This window comes from Vigna radiata, unplaced genomic scaffold, assembly GCF_000741045.1.
Source record: "Vigna radiata var. radiata cultivar VC1973A unplaced genomic scaffold, Vradiata_ver6 scaffold_499, whole genome shotgun sequence".
NCBI classification, from domain to species: Eukaryota; Viridiplantae; Streptophyta; class Magnoliopsida; order Fabales; family Fabaceae; genus Vigna; species Vigna radiata.
In genome coordinates this window covers 28621-51483 of record NW_014542730.1, presented here as the reverse complement: position 1 = coordinate 51483, position 22863 = coordinate 28621, and the positions used below count along the sequence as shown (strand labels likewise).

The window sequence follows — 22863 nt, the reverse complement described above, 5'->3', positions numbered from 1 at the left end:
ATAAAAGAGAATATTGAACATGAAACGTAGAAAGTGGCCTTATTCAGGAGTTCAAGGAGTATTATGACCATCAAGTGAAAATAAAGTTAACTTCTTTTATGTCTTCCTCTGTTTCATAATCTTCTTCTCCCTTTCCCAAACCTTTTTTATACGTAAAAAAATTGGTACTACTAAGTTTAATTTATCACTCCATATTGGCCTACAACACTGCATCTAAAATAAGACAGTTCTTCTGCCAATTAAAGTTAACCACTCATGAACTAATAGATGCAACCGATACTGTGTAGCAATATTTTACTTTAAAGAAATCTTACAAAAGTCTAGCTCTACCCCATATACGTATTTTCATGATTCATTCATAGAAATATAATCAGATTTCAGGATTTTAAATCAGAAAAGAAAATGGATGCACCATAGCGTTAAAATATTTGAAGAAGGAAGGAGCATGGCCNCACGGTTTACACTCCTTTCATGTATAATAAACATAAGCTAGGCCATCAACCAAACATATCTACACAGAAACTCTAAAGACAGATTTCACAAACCACATTTGAAAGGTCATTCATAGAGATTTTAATTCTATTTCAATTTTCAGAAGTGGANGGCTTTCATACTGTACATTGTCACATGCCTAGACCTTTCTTAATTCATCAAGGAATAACGGAATAAAAATTTAGCACTAAGAGGAGAAGAATTTAAGAGGACAGAGTCAAAGATTGGTAATATCTTCTTGGCTAATAACCATCAATTACGCATCAGATTTGAGTAAAATTCAGTGAACAAAACTATCCCATGGTGACAAATTGTTTTCAGCTTATAATATGACCATAACTTTCAAACCAATAATTAAACCAAAAGAGCTTTTGAATGAAAACATAAACACCGATTCAACTTATACAGGAATAAGTGTTCGGTGGCCCATATATATTAGCCAAACTAATGCCGTGAACTGATGGACAAACATGTACAGTTAGAAAGAAGAGAATTAGTACTGTATCAAGACACCTAAAGTTTTATAACTCACGTGCTCTTATTGTAATTTAAAGGAAGTAACTATGTATAGATATAAAAGAATTTAACCACACCATAGCATGGTAGATCAGCTTTAGTACAACATGGACAAAAAAGGAACGTTTACCAGGTAAACAACTAGTCATCCAAGAAACAAAATGAGTGAATGATCCTTCAACAGAATATCACACGACCTTATGGAACACTTGCAAGGAAATTCAGTCTCATACTANCCTACTAAGAGTAAACAGCTCTACCAATAATCATCAAAGAGTTTTGGAGAAAGCGTGTTTGGTCATAGGTATTCATCCCAAGCTCTTCTTTCTTTCTAAACTCAGATTTANANGACATTTAAGAGTTATACAGTTCAGTTATTCATCATCCTACTTCATTCATTTCAAAATCAAGTTTCAACTAACTTTGATTTATTCTCACGCGTTAGTAATTAATCAACACAATATCACATATCAACCGTTCCAAGCACACAAGTATCATCTCANACAAAGCAGCCAACAATAATAGAAGATATCATCTCAGTATTTTTGCAACCAAGGTTCGAAAGTCTCGTAAGGTTCGAAACCTCTCCCACATACAAAAAAAATAAAAAAAAAACGAAAATACACCTACCTCGCGTAGCGTTCGTCGACACTGGAAACGTGATGTGGTGGCGCTGGAAGACACCCCAAGACTGACCGGCGGCGCCGCCTCCGGGTTGACCTCCGGTGGCCGTTCAACGGCGAACGACGGTGGAGTCGTCAAGGGGGTTCGGGTCGTTTGTCGGTGCCGGAGCTTTGATCGGTGGCAGACCTTTGATCGATGGTCCTCCGGCAACGGTTACAGAGCGCCGATGAGACGGTGGGGCAAGGATGAAATGGGGTTGGAAGAAACACTTTCTCTCTCTAGGGTTTCAATTTTGAAATCGTATTTCAAAATCTGAAAAGCAAAAGTGATTTCAAAAATTTTACAATGCCCTCTCTCTCTGTCAGACCAGTTATCCACGTCATTTTAATTTTTTTTTTATTTCATAAAATGCTAACCAATCAGAGCCTGACACGTGCAAGGAGTCAAAAATTTGTCATGGAGGGGTTGTCAAAGTATCATTTTCCTTTATAGATATAAGAAAGAACAAAATAAATTAAAACAGATAAATTGACTGTTTCAACTCATAAAATTTGACCGTTTCAGCACTTAAAGATTTTATTGTTGTTAATTAATAAAATATTAACGTTGCACAATTTTCAATTGCAATAAAATAATGATATTTTACAACAATAACTACCCAGTTCTCTTCGATTTTCTTCGATTTGGTCTATCAGTTATTTACTGACTTAATTCAAGTTTTTAATTAAAAAAATATTTTTTTTAATTCAAATCTAAATAAGTTTTAGTTCAAAATAATATTAAATTCTAAAAATAATTCAAAATAAAAAAATACAATATAATAAAAAAATCATCATAAACTTTCAATATAGTCTAAAAACAAACATAACGATTTACTACAAATTCAATATAAATGAGTCAAGTTTTTAATAAACTAGATTCAAAATTGATCTCTATCCAAATTTTAATTTTTTTTTATCCAATTTAACTATCGAATCCGTGTTGGTCGAATTAACTAACATATTTCACCACATTTTTATAGAAAACCATGTGCAATATGTAACTTGTGAAAATCGTTTAAATTAGAAGGTTGCATATGTTACATCAGAAGCATTGAGATCTCTACAATTTCTCTCGTCTTTTTCCCACTAGCAGATCACGGATATCTTTTCATAAATATAACTAATTTTTCAATTTGGTTTTCATACATAAAAAAGTTATGAATTTGGCATTTATACAGTAAATGTTATCAATTTAATTCTGTCATACATTCTTAATTTCATTTATATACATATGACGAATTGAATCTATAGTGCAAAAATTTGTTGAGAGTATACTATAATATAATTTAAGAAGATTTTCAAGGTTTGTTTTTAAATATAGTATATTATTAAATTAAGACTTTAAGATGGTGTGAAACACACTAATATTATATATTCAATGGAACATGACAATATGGTATATAGAGCAATATCATAATATTGAAAAACAATGAGATTTGTGTGGAATTTATAGTATTGTAAAACAGAATGAAAATATAGCTAAACAATAATCCTTGCTCACGTGAATGCACAGAATCCACCTGAAGCAATATAGAGGAACGGGATTTGTCAGATAGGTACAGGAATAGCATAAAGAAAAGGCACCGTTGGAAAGAAGATTCACGAAGAAGAATCATACCATGTCATGCCTTTTTCCCCTGATGGTAATCCTTTAAAAGTACATTCGGTTTGCGGTGCCTGCCACTTCTTCTCTTTCCTGGATCAGCCTCCACGTGTCCTTTGTCCAAAACTAACTTTTGCTCACCTACTAGCTTTTTATTTGTTACAATACCCTTCCCCTTCAAATCAACCTTACCCTCAAGGTTGAACTGAGGATATTGTTGCTCAAGGAATAACAGGTCTTCCCATGTAGCTTCATTAGGTTCCGCTAAGTCCCATTGGATCAATAATTGTTGTACTTCTACACCATTTCTGACAACGATTCTTGCATCCAGAACTTGTTGAGGTTGAATAAGTGGCCCAAATTTAGTAGTGGTAAGCAATAATGGTAAATATTATTTTTGTTGACTCCCCTGAAACTTCTTGAGCAAAGAAATGTGAAAGACTGGATGAATACGTGTCGTTTCTAGTAATTCCAATTTGTTTGGCACTTGCCCAATACGCTTCACCACCTTAAAAGGTCCAAAAAAACGCATGCTCAGTTTCTGATTCTTTCTAAGGGTAATTTCACCAAAGCCAAATCATCGACATCCAGTTGAACTTCTCTGTTTTCTTATCAGCTTGTGACTTCATATAATTCTGAGCTTTGAGTAAATTAGTCTTGAGCTGCTATAATAACTTGTCTCTATTAATCAACATTTCTGTAAGGATGCAGGATCCTTATAATGCACCTGATATGGATTGACAAAGGGAGCTTCTCGAGCAAATACAACCTTGAAGGAAGTCATTGCTATACTATGATGAAATGAAGAATTGTACCAATATTGTGCCCAAGCTAACATTGGATACCACCATTTATGATTTTCATAAACAAAGCATCTTAAATGCATCTCAAGAGTTTTGTTAAGGATTTCAGTCTGCTCATCACTTTGAGGGTGATAAGAAGAACTCATAGCTAAGGTGGTTCCATGTGCTTTGAACAATTACTGCCAGAAAGAGCTAATAAAAACCTTGTCCCTGTCAGACATAATAGATTTAGGAAATCCATGTATCTTGGCAACATTGTTGATGAATGCCTCTACTACTATTTTACTATTAAACTCAACTTTCAGTGCAATAAAGTGGCCAAATTTTGAAAGTCTATCCACCACGACCATAATTGTAGCATAGCCATGAGAAGAAGGTAAATTAGTAATGAATTCATGGTAATGTCCTTCCAAATCTGTTGAGGAATGGGTAATTGTTGTATTACACCAACAGGAAAAAATCGTTCAATCTTGTTGGCAAGTGCTATAATTTCTGATGTAGGTTTTAATATCCTATTGCATTTTAGGCAAATAAAATTGAGTGCAAATTCTAGCAATAGTTTTGGTGCCTCCAGCATGACCCCTTGTCTTAGTGTCATGAAACCATTGAATTATTTGTTGATGCAAGGGAAAGTATTATGGAATCATAAGCTTTCTCTTCCTAAATACCAAACCATCTTTAATTTCATACTTATGACTAATTTTAGCTCCTTGAGCATGATGATTAAGTAACTCTTTGAATGTGTTATCTTGCTTCGTTTGTTCTGCTACTTTAATCAACCAATTGCTTGTAGGTTCTGACCAAGCCCATAAGCAAGCTCCTAGACAATGCATCAGCAAGAACATTTTCTCTTCTAGGTTTATATTGAATAATGAATTCATAACCCAAAAATTTAGTCAACCATTGTTGTTGTTTAAAGAGTTTGCAAGGTTTGTTCTAATAATTCTTTTAGGCTCTTCTAGTCAATCCTTATAATGAATTTGTGGCCTAATAAATAATGTCGAAATTTAGCCAATGCTTTCGTAATGGCATAGAATTCCCTTACATAAGTAGATTGCTTTTGCATTGTAGGGGATAATTTCTTTGAGAAATAGGCTACAGGATGTTGTGCTTGACTCAAAACTGCCTCAATACCCAAACCTGACACATCTGTCTCGAGAATAAAAGGTTCTTTGAAATTAGGAAGAGCCAAAACTGGTGTAGAAGTCATGGCTTGTCTCAGTTTCAACTTAATCATCATCGAATATCAACATCAACATTTGTCTGTTAGGACACCTATGGTTAAATGTAAACTTATCATCATAGAAATAGCACAACCCTTTTTCACACCTCAATTGCATTTCTCCAGGAGAAATTTTCTTAATAGGTCCCTTTTTGAGAGGAGGAGTATTAGGAGTGGGTAATAGTGGAGGCAAAGAAGACCGATTGTTACATTTAAGAGGAGTAGCTGATACATAAGTCGAATTGGAGTATACTTATGCACGTAATTGTTAGGACAAGAAGAAACTTTTGGTACATATTTCTCTTCATATAACTTTGCCAACGACATTGCTTTAATCAAGGTTGTAGGACTTCGAGCTACAACATCTCTACGAATATCTGGGTTCAATCCACTCACAAAACAATTTAAAACAACTTCATTAGAAAGGCCTTCAGATCTGTTGGCTAGACTCGTAAATGTCAAGTAATAATCTGAAATCGATCCTGTTTGTTAGAGTTTAAACAATTCTCCCATCGGACAATCAAAAGGAGACTGACCAAACTGAGATTCTAAGACATGAGTAAGATCTGACCAGGAGTTTACTGATTCCATGCGCTGAAGCATTTGAAACCAAGGAATAACGTCCTTCACAAAATGAATAGCCGCAATCTCTACTCTATCAACATCAGGTGTATGATGATAGGTGAATAACTTCTCAACCTTAAAAATTCATTCCAACATCGAAGTATGACCATCAAAATGTGGAAATCCCAATGAAATATCTCGAACAGAAGAATTGGTAGACCTTACAGAAGTAACAGAGGATCTCGGAGTTCCCGAAGTTGAGTTCGTACCACCAACGACGTGACTTTGATTTCTAAGAGCTCCATCGTTTTGTGCATTTTCTCAAAACGCTCTAGATTTTCCTTCTAATACTTGTGTTGTTCTTCCATCCAAGTTGTCAGAGTATTAATTTCATTCTTCATAGTTTGCAGTCTCATACGGTCATTGTTGTAAACCATTGATGACAATGAAAGCACCAATAAAACACATTAATATTATATATCCAATGGAACATGACAATATAGTATATAAAGCAATAATAGAGTATTGGAAAACAATGAGATCTGTGTGGAATTTATATACTATATAACAGAATGGAAATATAGCTAAACAATAATCCTTGCCCATGTGAATGCACAGAATTCACCTGAAGTAATACAGAAGAATGAGATTTGTCAGATAAGTACAACAATATCAAAAAGAAAAGGCATCGTTTGGGAAGAAAACTCAGGAAGAAGAATCATGCCATGACATACCTTTTTTCCCTTATGGTAATTCTTTAAAAATACATTCGGTTTGCGGTACCTGCCACTTCTTCTCTCTCTTGATCAGCCTCCAAGTATCCTTTGTCTAAAACTAACTTCTCCTCAATCATTAACTTTTTATTTGATACATGATGTAAATAGCTATATTATGGTATTTAACTGACATTATCAATTTTTTTAAAGAGGTGATAAAGTCTAATGATATTCTTGTACAATGTTCAAGAATATAGAAATTTCAACATATTATTCTTTTAACATGGACTTCACAATGTTCTTGATCTACCTGTTAGAAAATTTTCTCCCATCACATGTTTTCATTTCTTTCTTATTGGAGGTGGTATTCGCATTCATATATATGATAATGGACTAATATAATATGTTTTATTGTGAGTCTAGTTTTGATGATTTTTAAAACTTTTTTACTCTATGAATAGTTTTTTAAATTTCAATTCAACATATTCTTTTTAATTTTGTCTGTTACATTTATAAAAATCAAACTTTTAGTATCAAACTAACAGCAAAATTAAGAATGTGACATATATAGATATTAAACTAAAATTCCTAAATGGTTTAAGATTAAGGTAAAGTAATCCCTAAGTTTGAGAATCGTACATGGGACTTAGAATCTTATTCCCTTTAGAAAAGTTGGCCGAATATAATTTCGCTGTATCTCACTGTATGCAGTGCACTTCCAGAAGAAAGGGAATAAAGGGACAATAATTTTCTGTCTAGAAAATCTGAGTCTAATTACGTTGTTTCTGCAGATGGAGAAGCATAGAACCGTGGTGGTTTCTGCTCTGCAGTTTGCTTGCACCGATGATGTCTCGACAAATGTCGCCACCGCCGAGAGGTGACTATTTTGCCTCCTTTATTTTCCCACATTCAATTTCAATTTATTTCGGATTCTTTATTATTGCAATCTCAATTCCATGCTCTCTGATTCGTGAATCAGTGACGAGGTTTACAACTTTACAAGCTCCCCAGGTTAAAAGATTTAGTTTTTAGCCCATGCTTCCACTGAACGTCGCTCACGTTCAAAAGGAAACATTACAATATTTTCTTTAGGGTGTCACTCAGAGACAACCCTGACCGTGCTTACTTCAATGCTTGCAGCTTGTGAACTTTTTATTTGTGCAAATTACTCTTAATTAATGTTGGTCTTGATCCCTTGTTTTTTTTTCTTTTATATTTAAAATAGTATGGCTTTGTTTGATTTACATTTTAGAAGAGGAGTGCTGGTGACTAAAATTTATTGAAAATCTTAAATTTTTTTGTGGACTGTTTTTAGTTTTCAAAATGCAACTAAACAAGGTTTCTCAGACAGTTAGTGGAGGGTGGTACAAGGTACAGAGCAAAGTGTGGAATTGTGGGAGATGTTATACAAGATGAAAACATGATATACCATTTATCAGCTGTTTTCTATTGTTTCGTGAAAAATTTTCAGAATTTGATAGATTTTGGATGGGAAATTAATTATAAGTAGTTGAAATTGTTTTAGAGAACAAATTTTAAAACCAAAAATTGAGAAGGGAATCAGGCAGGCCGTTGTTCAGTTGTCCTCTGAATTCTGTTACTGTTTCTAACTGAAACTTTTTGAGCTTCAGTTTTTCTTCCCTAACTGTTGTTTAAGTATACAAGAGTTAATTCGTAGATTGGTCAGAAATGGAATTTCTATCCATGTTATGTGATACCTTTGGCTCTTCTGCTGCAGGCTAGTTAGAGCTGCACATAAACAGGGTGCAAACATCATTCTCATTCAGGTGTGCATATTTAAAACCTGTGATGCCCTTCCCTGATAGTGCTTATTTCTTGTGTTACATGTCAATTATAGAATATTTAATTCCATACAATGGTTTTGTTAACTCCTTTAATTCCTTCATAAGGTTAGGGTCAAGTAGGATATGTGCATAAATAAATTCTAAGTGTATTCTTCATTCACTGGGTTTCAAAACCATGTGATTATTTGTTCACGACATCAATTAACGGTATTCTTTGTTTTAAGGAAAATGAGGATTTAAGAGCAGCAAGCACCAACATAACAAGGCATATATTGAGATTGTGGACTAGAAGCATAGATCTGGTTACATTATCAATTTACATGAAAATAAATTCTCTTGATTTATAAATCATTTAGTAGATTGTATCAAACATTTTATAAGATGGCATTTCCTTCATAAAACTATTTTTTACCATGAATAATACAATACTATATTACAAATCTTGACAGGTATTGGTCCAGAACTTATGGGTCGAACTATGGGACACGATAGATGATAAACCTAGTGAGACTATGAGTGAATCTGTTTGACAGTGAGCCGAGTTGTTTTCTGCCATATATGCCTGTATGAAATGGAATTTGGGTTAGATTTGAATAAATTACAGCTCTACTTCTTCACTATCTATTAATTTAATAAGCATTGTTTTGTTACAACAAATGTTGATTTTATGATTCTTGACTGTAATTGCTGATATCGTCAGAATATTTTTGCTTTAAATTTATTTATCTTTGGAACTACTGAATGGCAGACTAATGGATCATTATGAATTTTGATGTTCATACTGACAAAACAAATTCCTTATCTTATCATGGTAGGAAGAGTAATTTTAATGGACTCATTAATCAGATGGAAAACCCTGGTTGGCTGTGTTTGAATCATGTTAATAATGTATGACTAATTTCAGGAACTCTTTGAAGGTTATTACTTCTGTCAGGCGCAAAGAGAGGATTATATTCAAAGAGCTAAGCCACATAAGGATCATCCCACAATCCTCAGGTAAAATAATATAAATTAGCTTCTGTGATCTTTAGTCACTACTTGAATGCCACTGAACATAGTACTTTTGGGGCAGAGGAACAAAAATCGGCATAGTCTTTCATGCTCATCATCCTATAGTCATAGTGAATCCTTATTCTGTTTCAATGTTCATAACGTAGGATGCAGAAACTTGCAAAAGAGTTAGGCGTAGTTATACCGGTTAGCTTCTTTGAGGAGGCAAATAATGCACACTATAATTCAATAGCCATAATTGATGCTGATGGCACTGATCTTGGGATTTATAGAAAGTCTCATATTCCGGATGGACCAGGTATGCAATATTCTGGCCACTTATGTGTCATTTAGAATGTGTACACCCTAACACATCAAACAATCTCTCCTACAGGTTACGAGGAAAAATTCTACTTTAATCCAGGGGATACTGGATTTAAGGTGGGTACTTAAGATAGCCTTAATTGATATGCACTGCTTTAAACGAATTTGGTTTTATGGTTCTTTTTTATGACTATTGAACACCATGCAACATTGAGGCTTTTGTTTAACAGGTTTTCCAGACCAAATTTGCAAAAATTGGAGTTGGTATGAACTTATAATTACTGAAACTGTGCATTCTATTTTCTTTTCCTATACTCAAACATAAGTGTGGTTGTATAAGATTTTGACTGACAGAAAATGCTTAGTCTTTAAAACACATGTTCCCATTGTTGAGTTCATCTTTGCAAAAGCAACCAAACACATTTTGGAATCTGCATTTTTTGTCTTTCTGTGAGACAGACACTGAAGTTAACATTCTTGTTTTCTATTACTATTTTCATGTCAGCTATATGCTGGGATCAATGGTTTCCTGAGGCAGCCCGTGCAATGGTGCTTCAAGGTGCTGAGATTTTATTTTATCCTACTGCTATTGGGACTGAACCACATGATGCAAACATTGATTCACGTGACCACTGGAAACGAGTGATGCAAGGACATGCTGGGGCTAATTTGGTAGGTTTTGTATGCAAGTTAGTGGTTACTCATCCACACAATTTTTCATTTATGATGTGTTTCTGCTAGGTGCATATCTTGGTACCTCTTATATATAATCTGCTTGCAGCTCTTTCTGTTTCCACGTCCTTCAGCATTAGTTGTTGTTGGATAAAAACAGAAGATACAATGCTAAATTATGCAACAGATTATGTTTGATAATCTTTTTTATGAAAAAGGTCAAGGGTTGAACCGTTTGTGCAAACATGAATACTTGAACTTTCAAACATAATTTAGCAAATAATTTTGGAAAATGCAGGTACCACTTGTGGCTTCAAATAGGATTGGAAAGGAGATAATTGAGACTGAGCATGGAAAAAGTGAGATAAAATTTTACGGAAACTCCTTCATAGCAGGTAATTTGACTGACCGGATTTGGCACAGAAATACACTACTCGTTGACCAGTGCAGTCATAAAAAGCTTTTCATTAAAAATATGATATGATATGATATGCTTTTCATTATCTTGCTGTGTACCATTGCCCCTTTCCTCTTTATACTGTAATAATTTTTTTACTTCATTTCTTCATATACTTGGAAAGATTTAGCTGCAGCCATAAGTTCTCTTTTTCTGTCTGTCTTTTGACTCTGTTGTACCATCATACAGGACCTACTGGAGAAATTGTTTCAATTGCTGACGATAAGGAGGAAACAGTTCTTATTGCACAATTTGATTTGGACAAGATCAAATCCACGAGACATAGTTGGGGGGTATTCCGTGACAGGCGTCCTGATCTATATAAGGTGCTTTTAACATTAGATGGCACCAATCCTGTTCGGTGATAGATAAAACATCTTACCTTGTAACTGTTATAGAATGATACCTGGAATGGTTTAAACCTTTACAAACTTCTAGATCATTTATCACTCACCAAGAAGGTAAGAACAAGGAATAACACAACAGTATCATCTGCTAATTCCATGCAATTTAATAAACATGTGGAATTAATCATCATCTGGTAATTTGATGTTTTGTTGTGCATTTTAGTCAGACATTCATCTAAATCATTTGACTATGTATGAAAATGATGTTTCATTTTATAAATAGATTTGTTGTTTGTGTCGGAAGTGTTTTGTTGTGTCTAGATAGAGCATTCATGCATTAATTTGTATAAAGCATATGTATGTAAACTTATGTTTGGTTCTTTAAAATATTATAGATAAATGAAGATCATAATGTATTCTTTGTGGAGAAACGAAAGACATCCTCTTGAAATCATTAAGGAGACATTTTTTCAACAGGAAAACAAGAAACAAAAACAAGTTTTGAGTATTAAGTTGCTAAGATTCCTGTAAAAACAACTGTCAAAATTCATTAACAGGGTATATTATCAGCATTATGGACAAAAATACCTTCTTTGTTTCTTACATAAAAAAAAAAAAGGCTCTTGTACCCTAGTATCTTTTATATAAAATTCTATAGATGGCTGGATCAAAATTTGCACAAAAAGGGAAGAAAAAAGGGGGTCAAAGAGATATGAGGTGGAACTTTGTACATTCCCCCTGAAATTTCATCCAAAAAGAAAAGGCTGATATTATTTTATTCAGCTGTTTTACTATACTTTTTTTCACAGCTTTTTTTTTTTTCTTTAAACATATCTTCATTTTATAACTTTATACTTTTCTTTTGTCAAGAGAGATATTCGTATATAGATTAAGAAAATATCATAAACCAGATTGTAATTTTGCATGGAAAAGGCACACAAAAAAGTATTAGAGGCTTTAATGGCTTGAAAAAGTTTATAAAATTAGATCAGATTAAAAGAATGATTTTGTATTGAAATAATTATTATTTTTTTTTGCTCGATCCATTTTTCATGCGACTTATGAATTTAGAATAGAACAGACCAATAAATGAATGGATTCATCATTTTTAAAATAATAATTATAATTTTAAAAATTAAATAAACATTATTTTACTAAAACAATTAAATATATTATAATTTATATTTTAAATTCCCTCAACAAATTCCACGTATCCATAAACAGAACTCAGGATATTACTTCAAAATCCTAGCAAGAATTCTTTTATCTGAATCGAAGAACCCTTTTCTTTTCGTTTTCCTTGTGTTGTGTCCCTTTCCCAATCTTATCTCAATTATTGTGATTACTGGCTCTGCTTTATTTCTATACCCTTCTTAATTTGTGTGGGAAATATGAATTTCACAGAGAACTACTCGGTTGAAAAAATGGAAACTGAATATTAAATGTTATAGCTCAATTGATCGGAACTGTCTCAACACATGTAAGGCTCAATTCATACAGTTTTGCCACTTCTAACAATAGTTTGTTAAGAACAAGACTTCTTCACCCACTTGTACATTCTCAAATCAAGCTATGCATATATTGTGATATATTTTCAGGGTAAGAATAAATATTAACGAATGATACTATAGATTCAATAAATAACAAATTTTATTATGATAGATTCGGATTTGTTTTTGATACTACTTCAAAAGGTTTCTTATTAATAAAGGTATCTTATGTGTATATAAATTTATATCTATTTCTTTTAAGTTTTGTTCACTTGAGTGGATTTGGAGAGAGTAATTGAAAGAATTTGATGATAATTGTTTTTTTGTTATTTATTTGAATAGATTTGAAAGTAAAAAATAGTGAATTTGGAAGTAATTTTTTTTAATCTGTCATATAAATTAAATCTTATACTATTTTTTACAAATTTTACTTACAAATAACTTACTTCCAAATGTATTCAAATAAACAAAAAGAAAAATTATCTTCAAATTTTTTTAAATCTTTTTAATTACTCTTTCTCAAATTCACTTTACCAAGACCTTATTTTTTTTTATGTGAAACTTTGTTTGTATCCAACGTAATTCTTGTTTACATCATTATTGTTTTAATCCTTTCATTTGATATATTTTTTTTATTAAAAGTACAAACAATTATTCTATGACCTTTTTATCCTGTAAATAATTGTTACCCTATCATTACCCCCACCTTAAAATCTCCGAATTTCCGCTTCCTAGTACTGAAACGCAACATCTGCAAAAGTCCATCAACCTTACAAAAGATTTATTGTGAAATTTATATATTATTTTCTAATAAAAAAAAGAGTCCGAAAATCAAATCCAAACCCAAGTTAGAACTAGTGCGAACAAAAACTTGACCAAATGCGTCAGCTTGTATCAGAAAAAATATCTGGAGTTAGGAGACAAAAACTAACATATGTATTAAAGAAAAGATACAAAATCACAACAGTGCTTCGATTTCTTTTTCTTCTTTTTTTTTCCTTAGCATTCATCAAGTGAGTGACTAGTCACCTTAAGCATGATCAATCTCTTTTTGTTCATGTTCATGATCTATGACAAAATCATCATTTTCTTCACCCATGTTTTCTTCTTCTTCATCTATACTTTCTACATCAACGTCTTCTTCTTCTTCTTCTTCTGAAAGTTCATCATCAGGGTGAACAAAATTCAGCTTCAACCTTCCATCCTCTCTACAAGCATGGAGGAACTCGTGCGTGGGAATCCTTATCTCTTCGAGAACAAACCTCCCTTCACTCCTGTAGGACTTGAAACAAACCCAAGGCTTCCCACTCCTCCCTATGCTTGAAATGGGAGGAGGGTACTCATTCACCCTTGAACTCACATACCTTTTCACACCCTCTTTCTCCTTAAACCTTTCCCAGCTCTCATTCGTTCCATCCTTTAAGTCTTCAACATCATCTGAACTCTCAAAGCCAAGACCCTCAGTGCAAAGGTGCAAACTCTCAGAACTCAAAGATGAGAAGCTATCACTGCTTTTGTGGCTGTTGCTGTTGTTTGTTTTCTCACTTGATGATGAAGTACAAACGTATGGCTGGATGGAGGGTTCTCCAAATATCTCAGTGAAGGAAAGGGTTTGGTCTGCGGGTTTTACGGGCTTTATTTGGTTCCATGAGAGGGATTCAATCAGTGTTGGGTTTTCTGGCAACAGGGTATCCAAGATGTGATGTAGGCTCCCACATGTTGCCATGCCTTTCTTGCTAACCAGTGTTGTATGAGTTGGTGCTTTGTGTAGAACAAAACACTGAAACACTGAAACAAAGAAAGGAAGAAAGAAAGCAAGAAAGAAAAGGGTGTTTCTAAGTGCTAACTTTTGGTAGTTGAGGGATAGGGGAAAAGAGTAAAGAGGCACGTAAATAGCATGAGTTGAAAAAAAATCAAGGGGAAGATGCTATTATATATGCAGTAGAAAGTTCTGATTTCAGTTGCTGTGGCTTATAAATGGCCAACGGGTGATTATGCTTACGTAGCTTAGCTTTGGATTTTCTGGCCATATAAAAGTCCTAGGTAACAAACTATAGGCTGAGATTTATCTTAATTCTTTTGAAAGACAAAACATCATCCTTTGTAACAGATAATTCTCTTCATGTTGGTTGAAACTTCAACAACAATATTATTTTTTAAGTATTTAATCCAAGTGCTCAAACTATGTCTGGTGCTCAAACTCAAATTTACATACAGTACTCGTTGAGAATTCAAGTATAAATCCAATTTTATAATGGAAAGAAATGAAAAATGTGAACAGTATATAAAAGTGAAAACTCATTAATCTATTATCTTAAGATTTTTTATAAAGAGTAGTGTCAATCTCTTATATAGTTGAACCAAGGTGCAGTATTTTTTTGAGATTTTTTGAGATTCCACCCTTGATTAGTATGTCATATATTACTAAATTTTTCTAGGAACTCTCACACCCTTATTGAAAGGGCTTCCAACATGAAAGTAACCTTTATACACGGTCTTGGAAATGACTTGATGACTTGGTATCTTCCAAAACATAAACCAGTCAATACACGGATTGCATCAGGCAACAAATGTTTTAGCCTTGTAGGCTTCTACCTAACTACATAAAAAAATGTGTAGTCATTAATTTGTCTGTGAAGATGAATGCATAAAAGTGGTATAACCAAGAGCTTGCATGTGCAGATGGCACTTCAATTGGACGTTCCCTTTGTGGAAGGAAACAAGGGACAGGACCACAACTTTCTTGGTTTTGTGAGGGGCAAATTTTGAGCAATGATTCGATCCTTCCATGGTGCTGTCCAGAGTACAATGATGTGAACTTGCAAACACACACTTACAGCCACACCCTTCTCTCCTATCTTTAAAATGTAACATTTCATTGTGTGTACACGTTCAATTAACCGCTTTCACTTGTAAGTTGTAACTGTCCAAGTGGCTCTGAAAGGTTTGAACATTGCAAGCAACGTGGCATGATTACATACAAGTGTCTCTTGACCACACCTGGTAGGCTGTCTGGTACCACACTAGCTACTTTGCACTGGTTAAAGTTATGCGATTTTAGGCCAAGACCACCTAAACATAGGTCACATGGTATTATCCTTCTTGCAAATAATACACAATGTGTCCTTAAGATGAATCTATTCTGGTGTTTGTACTGTCGCATAAATTTGTTTTACAGGGAATTGGTAATGGAATATAATTAATTAATGGGTTGTTCATTAAATTTGGAATACTTCCCTATCATTAAACACTATATATACAATCTCATTCAGCTTTCTGCACTAGCTAGGATAAGGCTAGTAGGGTGCAGAACAGAATTGCCACAAACATAGAACTTATGCATGCATGGCTACTAGTTCCACCATTCCCACTTGTGATTATTGTTTATCATTGGTGGAAAGAGGGAGAGGAATATTCGATTCAGTCCTTTAAACTTGATGGCTCCTTTCTAGGAAAATGGTTGGTTCTTAGTTAGCCCTCCCTTTCACAGCCTTGTCCCATTATGGAAATGTGCATACAATCAACCAGTAGACGCGTTTTGGTGGGAAAGTAGCCTGCAGTTTTTTTCTTTAATGTTTGATAGTTTTGTGGTTTTCATTTCTCTTGATATTTCCCACCTCCATAAAACATCTTACCATTGGTTTACCTTTGTGGACCTGATGCCTTCCAACTCAATCATACGATATTTTTTACATAAAAGTTTGTTGTATGGCCTATATTATGGTCCAAGAATAAAAGGTTCCACTTGTACCTAAAGGCATACCATATCATATGAATTTTGTATCCTCTGCTGGATTTTTTGCGTTGTCTGTGTATTATGCTTTAAAAATATACTGATTGACACTTATTTTGATGTTTTAAATTATATTAAAAAGAATTATAACATACCAGCATTAGTGTATTTTTAACTTTCAGCAGAAGACAGACAACACCAAAAAACTAGTAAAGAATCTGGACTCATCTCATGTTGCCCGTCTTAGTTATGTAAGTTTTATGCCAAACTTATTGTACGAGACATAATTTGTTTAGTAAGGATCCAAAAATATCGTTTCAAAAGTGCAACAGAAGGTGTGTTTATGATTAAGGAATAATTATCAATACAAGTAAACACACAGGGAATGAGATTTCATTACAATGTTAGTGTGTTCATGGTACTATTTTTGAAATGAGATAAGTTAAACAAACAAGGGAAAGAAAAAAAAGAAAAGGAACATACTGAAATCACTTCACAAACTTACAATGCCAAGTTGTCAAATAATCAATTTACATTTCAATGCTTCTTCACAGCCAAGCTTTGATATCAGCTCATATATGAACCATTGCTGCATAAACTCCCAACTCTTGTTTTTCTCAACTGGCAGTGTTTGATGGATTATGGGTTGCTGCCTCTAGTCTTTTTAGACTCTTTTTTACCATTTGATTTACTTGATTGGCCACTTTTACCCTTTCCCATGTTTCCTACGGGTGGAAACTCACAATATAATTCCTCATTGCTAACAAGATTCTCAGAAGAGTTTGCCAGAGTGCCAGGTTCTTCTTCAGTTGAGTTGTTTTGGACTGATCCAGGGGAACATTCTAAGCCAGTTTTCTCTAAAACAGTGCTTCCCTGAGCCACTTCATTTTGTGCAGGAGTATCTTGCTGGAAGGACTCCAAAAGTCTTTGGCTTCCATCACCATCAGAAGGCTCTACATAAAATCTAGGATTAGATTCTACCACAGAATCCTTTCTTTCCCGCAGTGTCCTTAATACGAGTGTCTTCAAGAAGTTCATTACTTGAACTGCATACATCAGTGCAGATATAGGGTCGGCCATCTGCAGTTAGAAAGACCAAACAGTTTCATTGCATTAAACTCTCTATTTACTCTAGGAAAAACTCAGAACAGTAACGGTCAAGTATTGTCAGAATGGCCATGATCAATATCAAAAAAATTCAGCAGAAAAGATTTTCACTGATAAGAAAACTTTAATTGGATTTCAGAAGATATAAACATGCAATTTAGTAATGCAGAAAAAAAAAAAAATCATATAACCCTGATGTAGTTCATCTTGTCTTCCCTGCAATCAGTTGAGAATGAAAGAGATATGCAAACACACCTGAGTCATGTTTGGTGCAAAAACCATGGCAATGTTACGTGCATTCATCTTATTAACATGTTCATGTTGAACAACATCAGTCATCAGATTGATGGCCCAGTCCAAGAGTGAAGCTTCAGTATGAGGTAGATGTCTCACTATTTCAGCACACTCCTCCTCTGTCTGGCATTGCATGACCTGCTCCGGTGATAATGAATCCAGAATCCCCGTAGGAAGTTCCCTAAACCAAGCCTTGAAAAATATGAAGAATATCACAATAAATTATCATGTACACATTAAGCATCTCATTTATGCCAAAACAAAAGCACAAAGAATAGATTGTAAGCATCAGCTGCAAAAGAATGTTTTGTGTCATTTACTTTGTATTCCATCATAAACAAAATAGTTCGTTATGTATGAGAGTTTAATTAAATGGAATCATGGGAAGTGTTCTGGTTTTAATTGCTGGGACAACACTACTCCTACAGGTTACATATTCCAAATAAGTAGTGATATAGTTTCATGAACCAGCCATTGAACAAACATGTTGGGAAACTGTTATATTTGTCCAAAAGTTGGAAGGTTAAGACGTAAGTAAGGGTGGACATGGATATAATTCGTCAGCACAAGATAGAAGAAGAACAGATAGCAGATAAAATAAAAATCAAGGTTCTCACTAAGCTTGGCTAGAAGCAATAGAAAAGAAAAGATCAAATTCTTTTAGGAATTATTTAAAAGATTCACATCCATGATGATATTTAGTTTCTTGACTTGACTAACAAATATTACAACAGGGTCACAAGACTTCTTTTTCCACATTCCAACAGGATCTCAAATCTCAAAGTTCACAACACTAATCCTGCAATTAGGAAATATTCTTTTATATTGAACAAAAGGAAAATTTGGTAACTATTAGAGCTGAAAAAACTTAAATATTACCTAAGATACTGAATTTAACTTTTCTCCCTGCACAAATAAGACTGACAATAGACCCTCCCTTCATGCAGGATATTCCCTATTACTAGCTCACCATCTAATCTGTAAACCAAATATTGCATGGGTAGACAATTCTACTATTCATCTGATATGCAATGTGGTACTGTTCAGTCAAATACACTTTGGACTTTGGAAATGATGCTTATTTCTCATTTATTAGACATAGAAAGATATCTGTTCTGAAATGGAGAAGTTCCTTACTCTTAACTTTACATGTTGAATCAATTCTATTTGCACAAATGATGCCATTACATGCTAGATCTATAATAAAAGAAAAGGAATTGTATATTTTGAGTAGCGATGAATATAATCATTATGTATTCTACAAGCAAAAGTAATCATCATATTACAAATAGAAGAGGCTTTTTTTAGTCAATTTGATGATTCAGTTATATTAATCAGACAAGCATCTATAAACATGTACACCAATAGAGGAGCCAGAAGCAAGCAATCATCTTGCAATGCTATACCTTAATTAACCCTGCCAAACAATGTACATCAATGCCTTCTGGAACCACTCCCATATTCAATTGATCTCTCACATGCTCCGCTTGACCATTGTCCGCGTTGATTCTGAAAATCCCCTCTACCTGCATTTGTGAAAGGAACATTAATGCCTTGTAAAATGAACAAAAATGTCTCCATAGAGAACTGCCATTATAAAGCAAATCATCTTTGTTGGTTTCACACAAATTGCATGCTATAACCATCAACACAGCATGTGAATTTTACAAGTTACAACAAATCTAGAAGATCAACCTGCAACCCTCCTTGAGCATACAGATGCCTTTGCATCAATAGCAGAATAGTTGGCACACTGTTCCCTCTAGAGTCATACGACAACTGCATGGATTCTGTTGAAACTCCAAAAACAGATGCACTACAAGTGAAAAATAAAACCAAAGAAATTAAACAAAACAAAACTAGACACAACCTTGAAATTAGAGACTCTAATTTAAATACATCCAAAAGTATAAAAGGTTCCTACAGTCTCATCTAAGCATAAACTGTAATGTTAATGTTTATAACAGTCACCTATTAAACCTCATATTGAACACGATTTCTGATTGGTTGAAGTTATTTTTTCCAATAGAATTACTTTAGAAGTTATCTCTAGTATGATTGAAAATTGTGAAAACTGATTGTGTAAAGAAATAAAACTGATTATCAAACCATAATTAATGTGCATCAAAAAACACATAATATTCCTCTCACATATCAAAACTGATAAAAAACCAACATGCAGTTAGAAGTGTAACTCTGGCTAATTCAACGATGAAGAAAGAAGTGTCTTGATCTCTTCTTATAATGTACATGCACGACACACACACCTAGCACTAGGAGGCCTTCTGGGGACTTCAGGTTCAAACTCAACAGGCAAACCCAAGAAACCGTTGAACCTATCAAAGGTGACATGAGCAACATGGCGTACGTTAGTTGGTGAGCCAATGTCCATGAGGGAGGAGATGGTTTTGCGGGGAAGGAAGGATTTCCTGAGAAGGGTCAAGAGAAGAGCGAGAAGAGAGAGGTGTGGTCGGAGAAAGGCATTGCGAGAGAATGAAAAGGAAGAAGAAGAAGGAGATGAGTTTGTTGTGGTTGAGGTTGTCTTTGTTGTTGTTGTTGTTGGTTGTGGTGATGAAGAAGATGGAAAAAGGGGTGAGCGTGGGGAGAGGAGGACCTCGGTCATGGCTGGCAATGAAAGAGGCCTTTACTTGGAATATAAAAAACGAAAGCACAAAGATTTTGTGATCTGATCCTTCAGAAAATGCCAAGGTTAACAGTTATGAGTTGGAGTTTGATTGAAGAAAAGTGTAAGTAGTCTTTGTAGGATGTGGGACGTGAGAATCATTAACTTGGTTTTTTTATGTTGCGTGTTCTGGAGCGTTCAACATGTACTCACGCTTCTCAATATGTCATGTCTCTCAGTGGAGAGAGAGAAAGACACCAACAATAGGGACACCAAGAGTAGAACTAAAGACAACAACAATAATAATAAATAATGACACACTTTTACCCTCGTTTTGATAAAGAATATAAGAATAAAATCATAAAAAAGATAATAAAAAATAAATAAAAATAATATCAAATGAATGAAAAAATTGAAATGTATAAAAAAATCATTTTTCCATAAAACGGTAGGATAATAAATATTTACATTCTGTAAAATAATCATAAAGAAAAAGTTAATTTTGTATTTTTAAAAAAATAACAAAAAAAATAAAGAAGGATAATTAATATCTAATGTAAAAAAATTGTAATTTGTGTGTGTTGAAAACTTGTAAAAGAATATCATAATAATGAGCTTTTACAGTAATATAACACTATCTTTCATCACATACTAATTTATATATAACAAATAAGTTTTCATTATTCTAAATTTCATACTATTTATAAATGTAGTGACATGTTACCTACCAATATTTAGTTGACATGAAATTAGACTTTAATTTTTTATTAATAAAAAAGTTATTGAAGAAAATAAGATTGTGATGACCTAGTTCTATCCCTCAATTTCTGGAGATTATTTTATCAGTTTTATTTATAGAATGACAGACAGCACATTTTTTTTATGCTAAGAAGTATTTGTCATTATTGTATTAATTTCGTACCCCAGAGTTAATTATGTTTAGTTTCCATTTGAAGAATTTCTTGAAATCCTTCTTTTAGATTATGAATGATGGAAGAGTATTTATTACCTAAAGTCGTAATTAATACGCATGAGATTGTATCCATAAAATAAATAAATAAAGTTTTCAATCCTTTGCTTTTAAATTATTATATTTTTAGCTAATTGTAGTTCATTTAAGACTAAAAAATACTAATAATATTTAATTAAATAAATGAAATATTTATATGCATTTTAGTTAAATAATATATTTATTATTTAGTATGAATGACGTGTATATATATAATTTTCTTTTTCATCAATAACTTTCTTTTAACATTTTATTTTTATTAAAAAAAACGTAATTATTTTAAAGCTTTTAACTTTTTTATATTAGTATGAATATATTATAATATTACATCGCTATAAAATAATTTTTCTTATCCTAATCATCATAAACCTAAATTTTACTTCTAAGAAAAAAAAATAATAAACGATATTTTACATTTTTAAAACTGATAATTATTGTGAGAACTAAAAATTAGAATATTAGAATTGATAAATATTTTAAAATAATGAGATCGAGTATTTTAATTTTAAAATAATTCAATAATATAAATAAATTTTCTTAAACTTGTCTCATTATCTAAAACACTCATCATCTCTTTAAAACTCTCTCTTCGTTCTTTCTATAAATTCTAACTCCTTGATCATTTGTTTGATGATCAGAAAGTTATTAGGAGATCACAACAATGTAATTACCATTATCTACGGATCAGTTTCTAGACTAAAGAAAACAAGTTTCAACTCATTTTTCCTTTCATTCGAGATCATGCTTGGCAATTTCTTCTTGCATGTGTCTTTTGATCCATTTTTCTAGTTTTTTGTTAATTTGAGGTCCTAAGGACTTACTCTGATAACAATTTGGTGATTTGTAAGCATTTATAGAGTTTATTGTGCTTGAAGCAACGATTGTGCGTGTTTAGAGCTTGATAGTTCTTCTTAAAGTAAGGAAAGCTGATATTTTCTATTAATTTGAGCTATGAAGTATGAAATGATAGTTATTAGTATGTAAGTTGAATGTATGTTGAATTATACACTTGAAATGAGTGTGTTAGTAATAAGTGTGTTTGAATAATTGAATTTGGTTGAGTGATTTTGGTTAAATGTAATTATTGACTTGAATGTTGATGTTGTTGTGAAATTTTGGTGATGAATTGGTTAATGTATTGAAAAGAGATTATATGGACTGAGTTATTAATTATTTTGATCAAAAGGGAAAGTTTTGGTAAATGATTTGTAGAAGTAAGGGTCTAAAGGGATAAACAACAATATGAGACATATTGTATGGTCAATCAAACTTGTTGATAGCTTGAGTTGATAAAAATCTGAGATAGAAGTGAGTATGAGTCAAGATGATGGTTTAGGAAGGTTTTTAGGCTTAATTTAGGGGTTTTGGAGAGTGAGATTTTGATTTGGTAGATTTGAGGCAGGTGTTAGTGTTTGGGATCTCTCTTTGAGT

At 33.2% G+C, this 22863-nt stretch overlaps 3 protein-coding genes across 3 annotated transcripts; 1 reads left to right on the top strand and 2 right to left on the bottom strand.

Annotated features, from left to right (window-relative positions):
• Positions 1–7214: 7214 nt before the first annotated feature.
• Positions 7215–11393, top strand: LOC106780592 (N-carbamoylputrescine amidase). The gene is made up of 9 exons (XM_014668889.2): positions 7215–7458; positions 8320–8368; positions 9291–9382; positions 9544–9695; positions 9771–9817; positions 9931–9964; positions 10206–10372; positions 10671–10767; positions 11019–11393. The coding sequence occupies exons 1-9, from the start codon at positions 7373–7375 to the stop codon at positions 11192–11194; spliced, it is 900 nt and encodes a 299-aa protein (XP_014524375.1). The 5' UTR covers positions 7215–7372; the 3' UTR covers positions 11195–11393.
• Positions 11394–13497: 2104 nt separating this feature from the next.
• Positions 13498–14826, bottom strand: LOC106780594 (protein FAF-like, chloroplastic). Its single transcript, XM_014668891.2, has one exon. The coding sequence runs from the start codon at positions 14390–14392 to the stop codon at positions 13697–13699; it is 696 nt and encodes a 231-aa protein (XP_014524377.1). The 5' UTR covers positions 14393–14826; the 3' UTR covers positions 13498–13696.
• Positions 14827–16770: 1944 nt separating this feature from the next.
• On the bottom strand, positions 16771–20517 carry LOC106780593 (rho GTPase-activating protein 5). Its single transcript, XM_014668890.2, has 5 exons — positions 20068–20517; positions 19496–19616; positions 19207–19326; positions 17762–17992; positions 16771–17479 (listed from the first exon to the last, which is right to left on the bottom strand). Exons 1-5 carry the CDS (start codon positions 20421–20423, stop codon positions 17039–17041), a joined length of 1269 nt encoding a protein of 422 aa, XP_014524376.1. The 5' UTR covers positions 20424–20517; the 3' UTR covers positions 16771–17038.
• Between the last annotated feature and the right edge of the window lie 2346 nt (positions 20518–22863).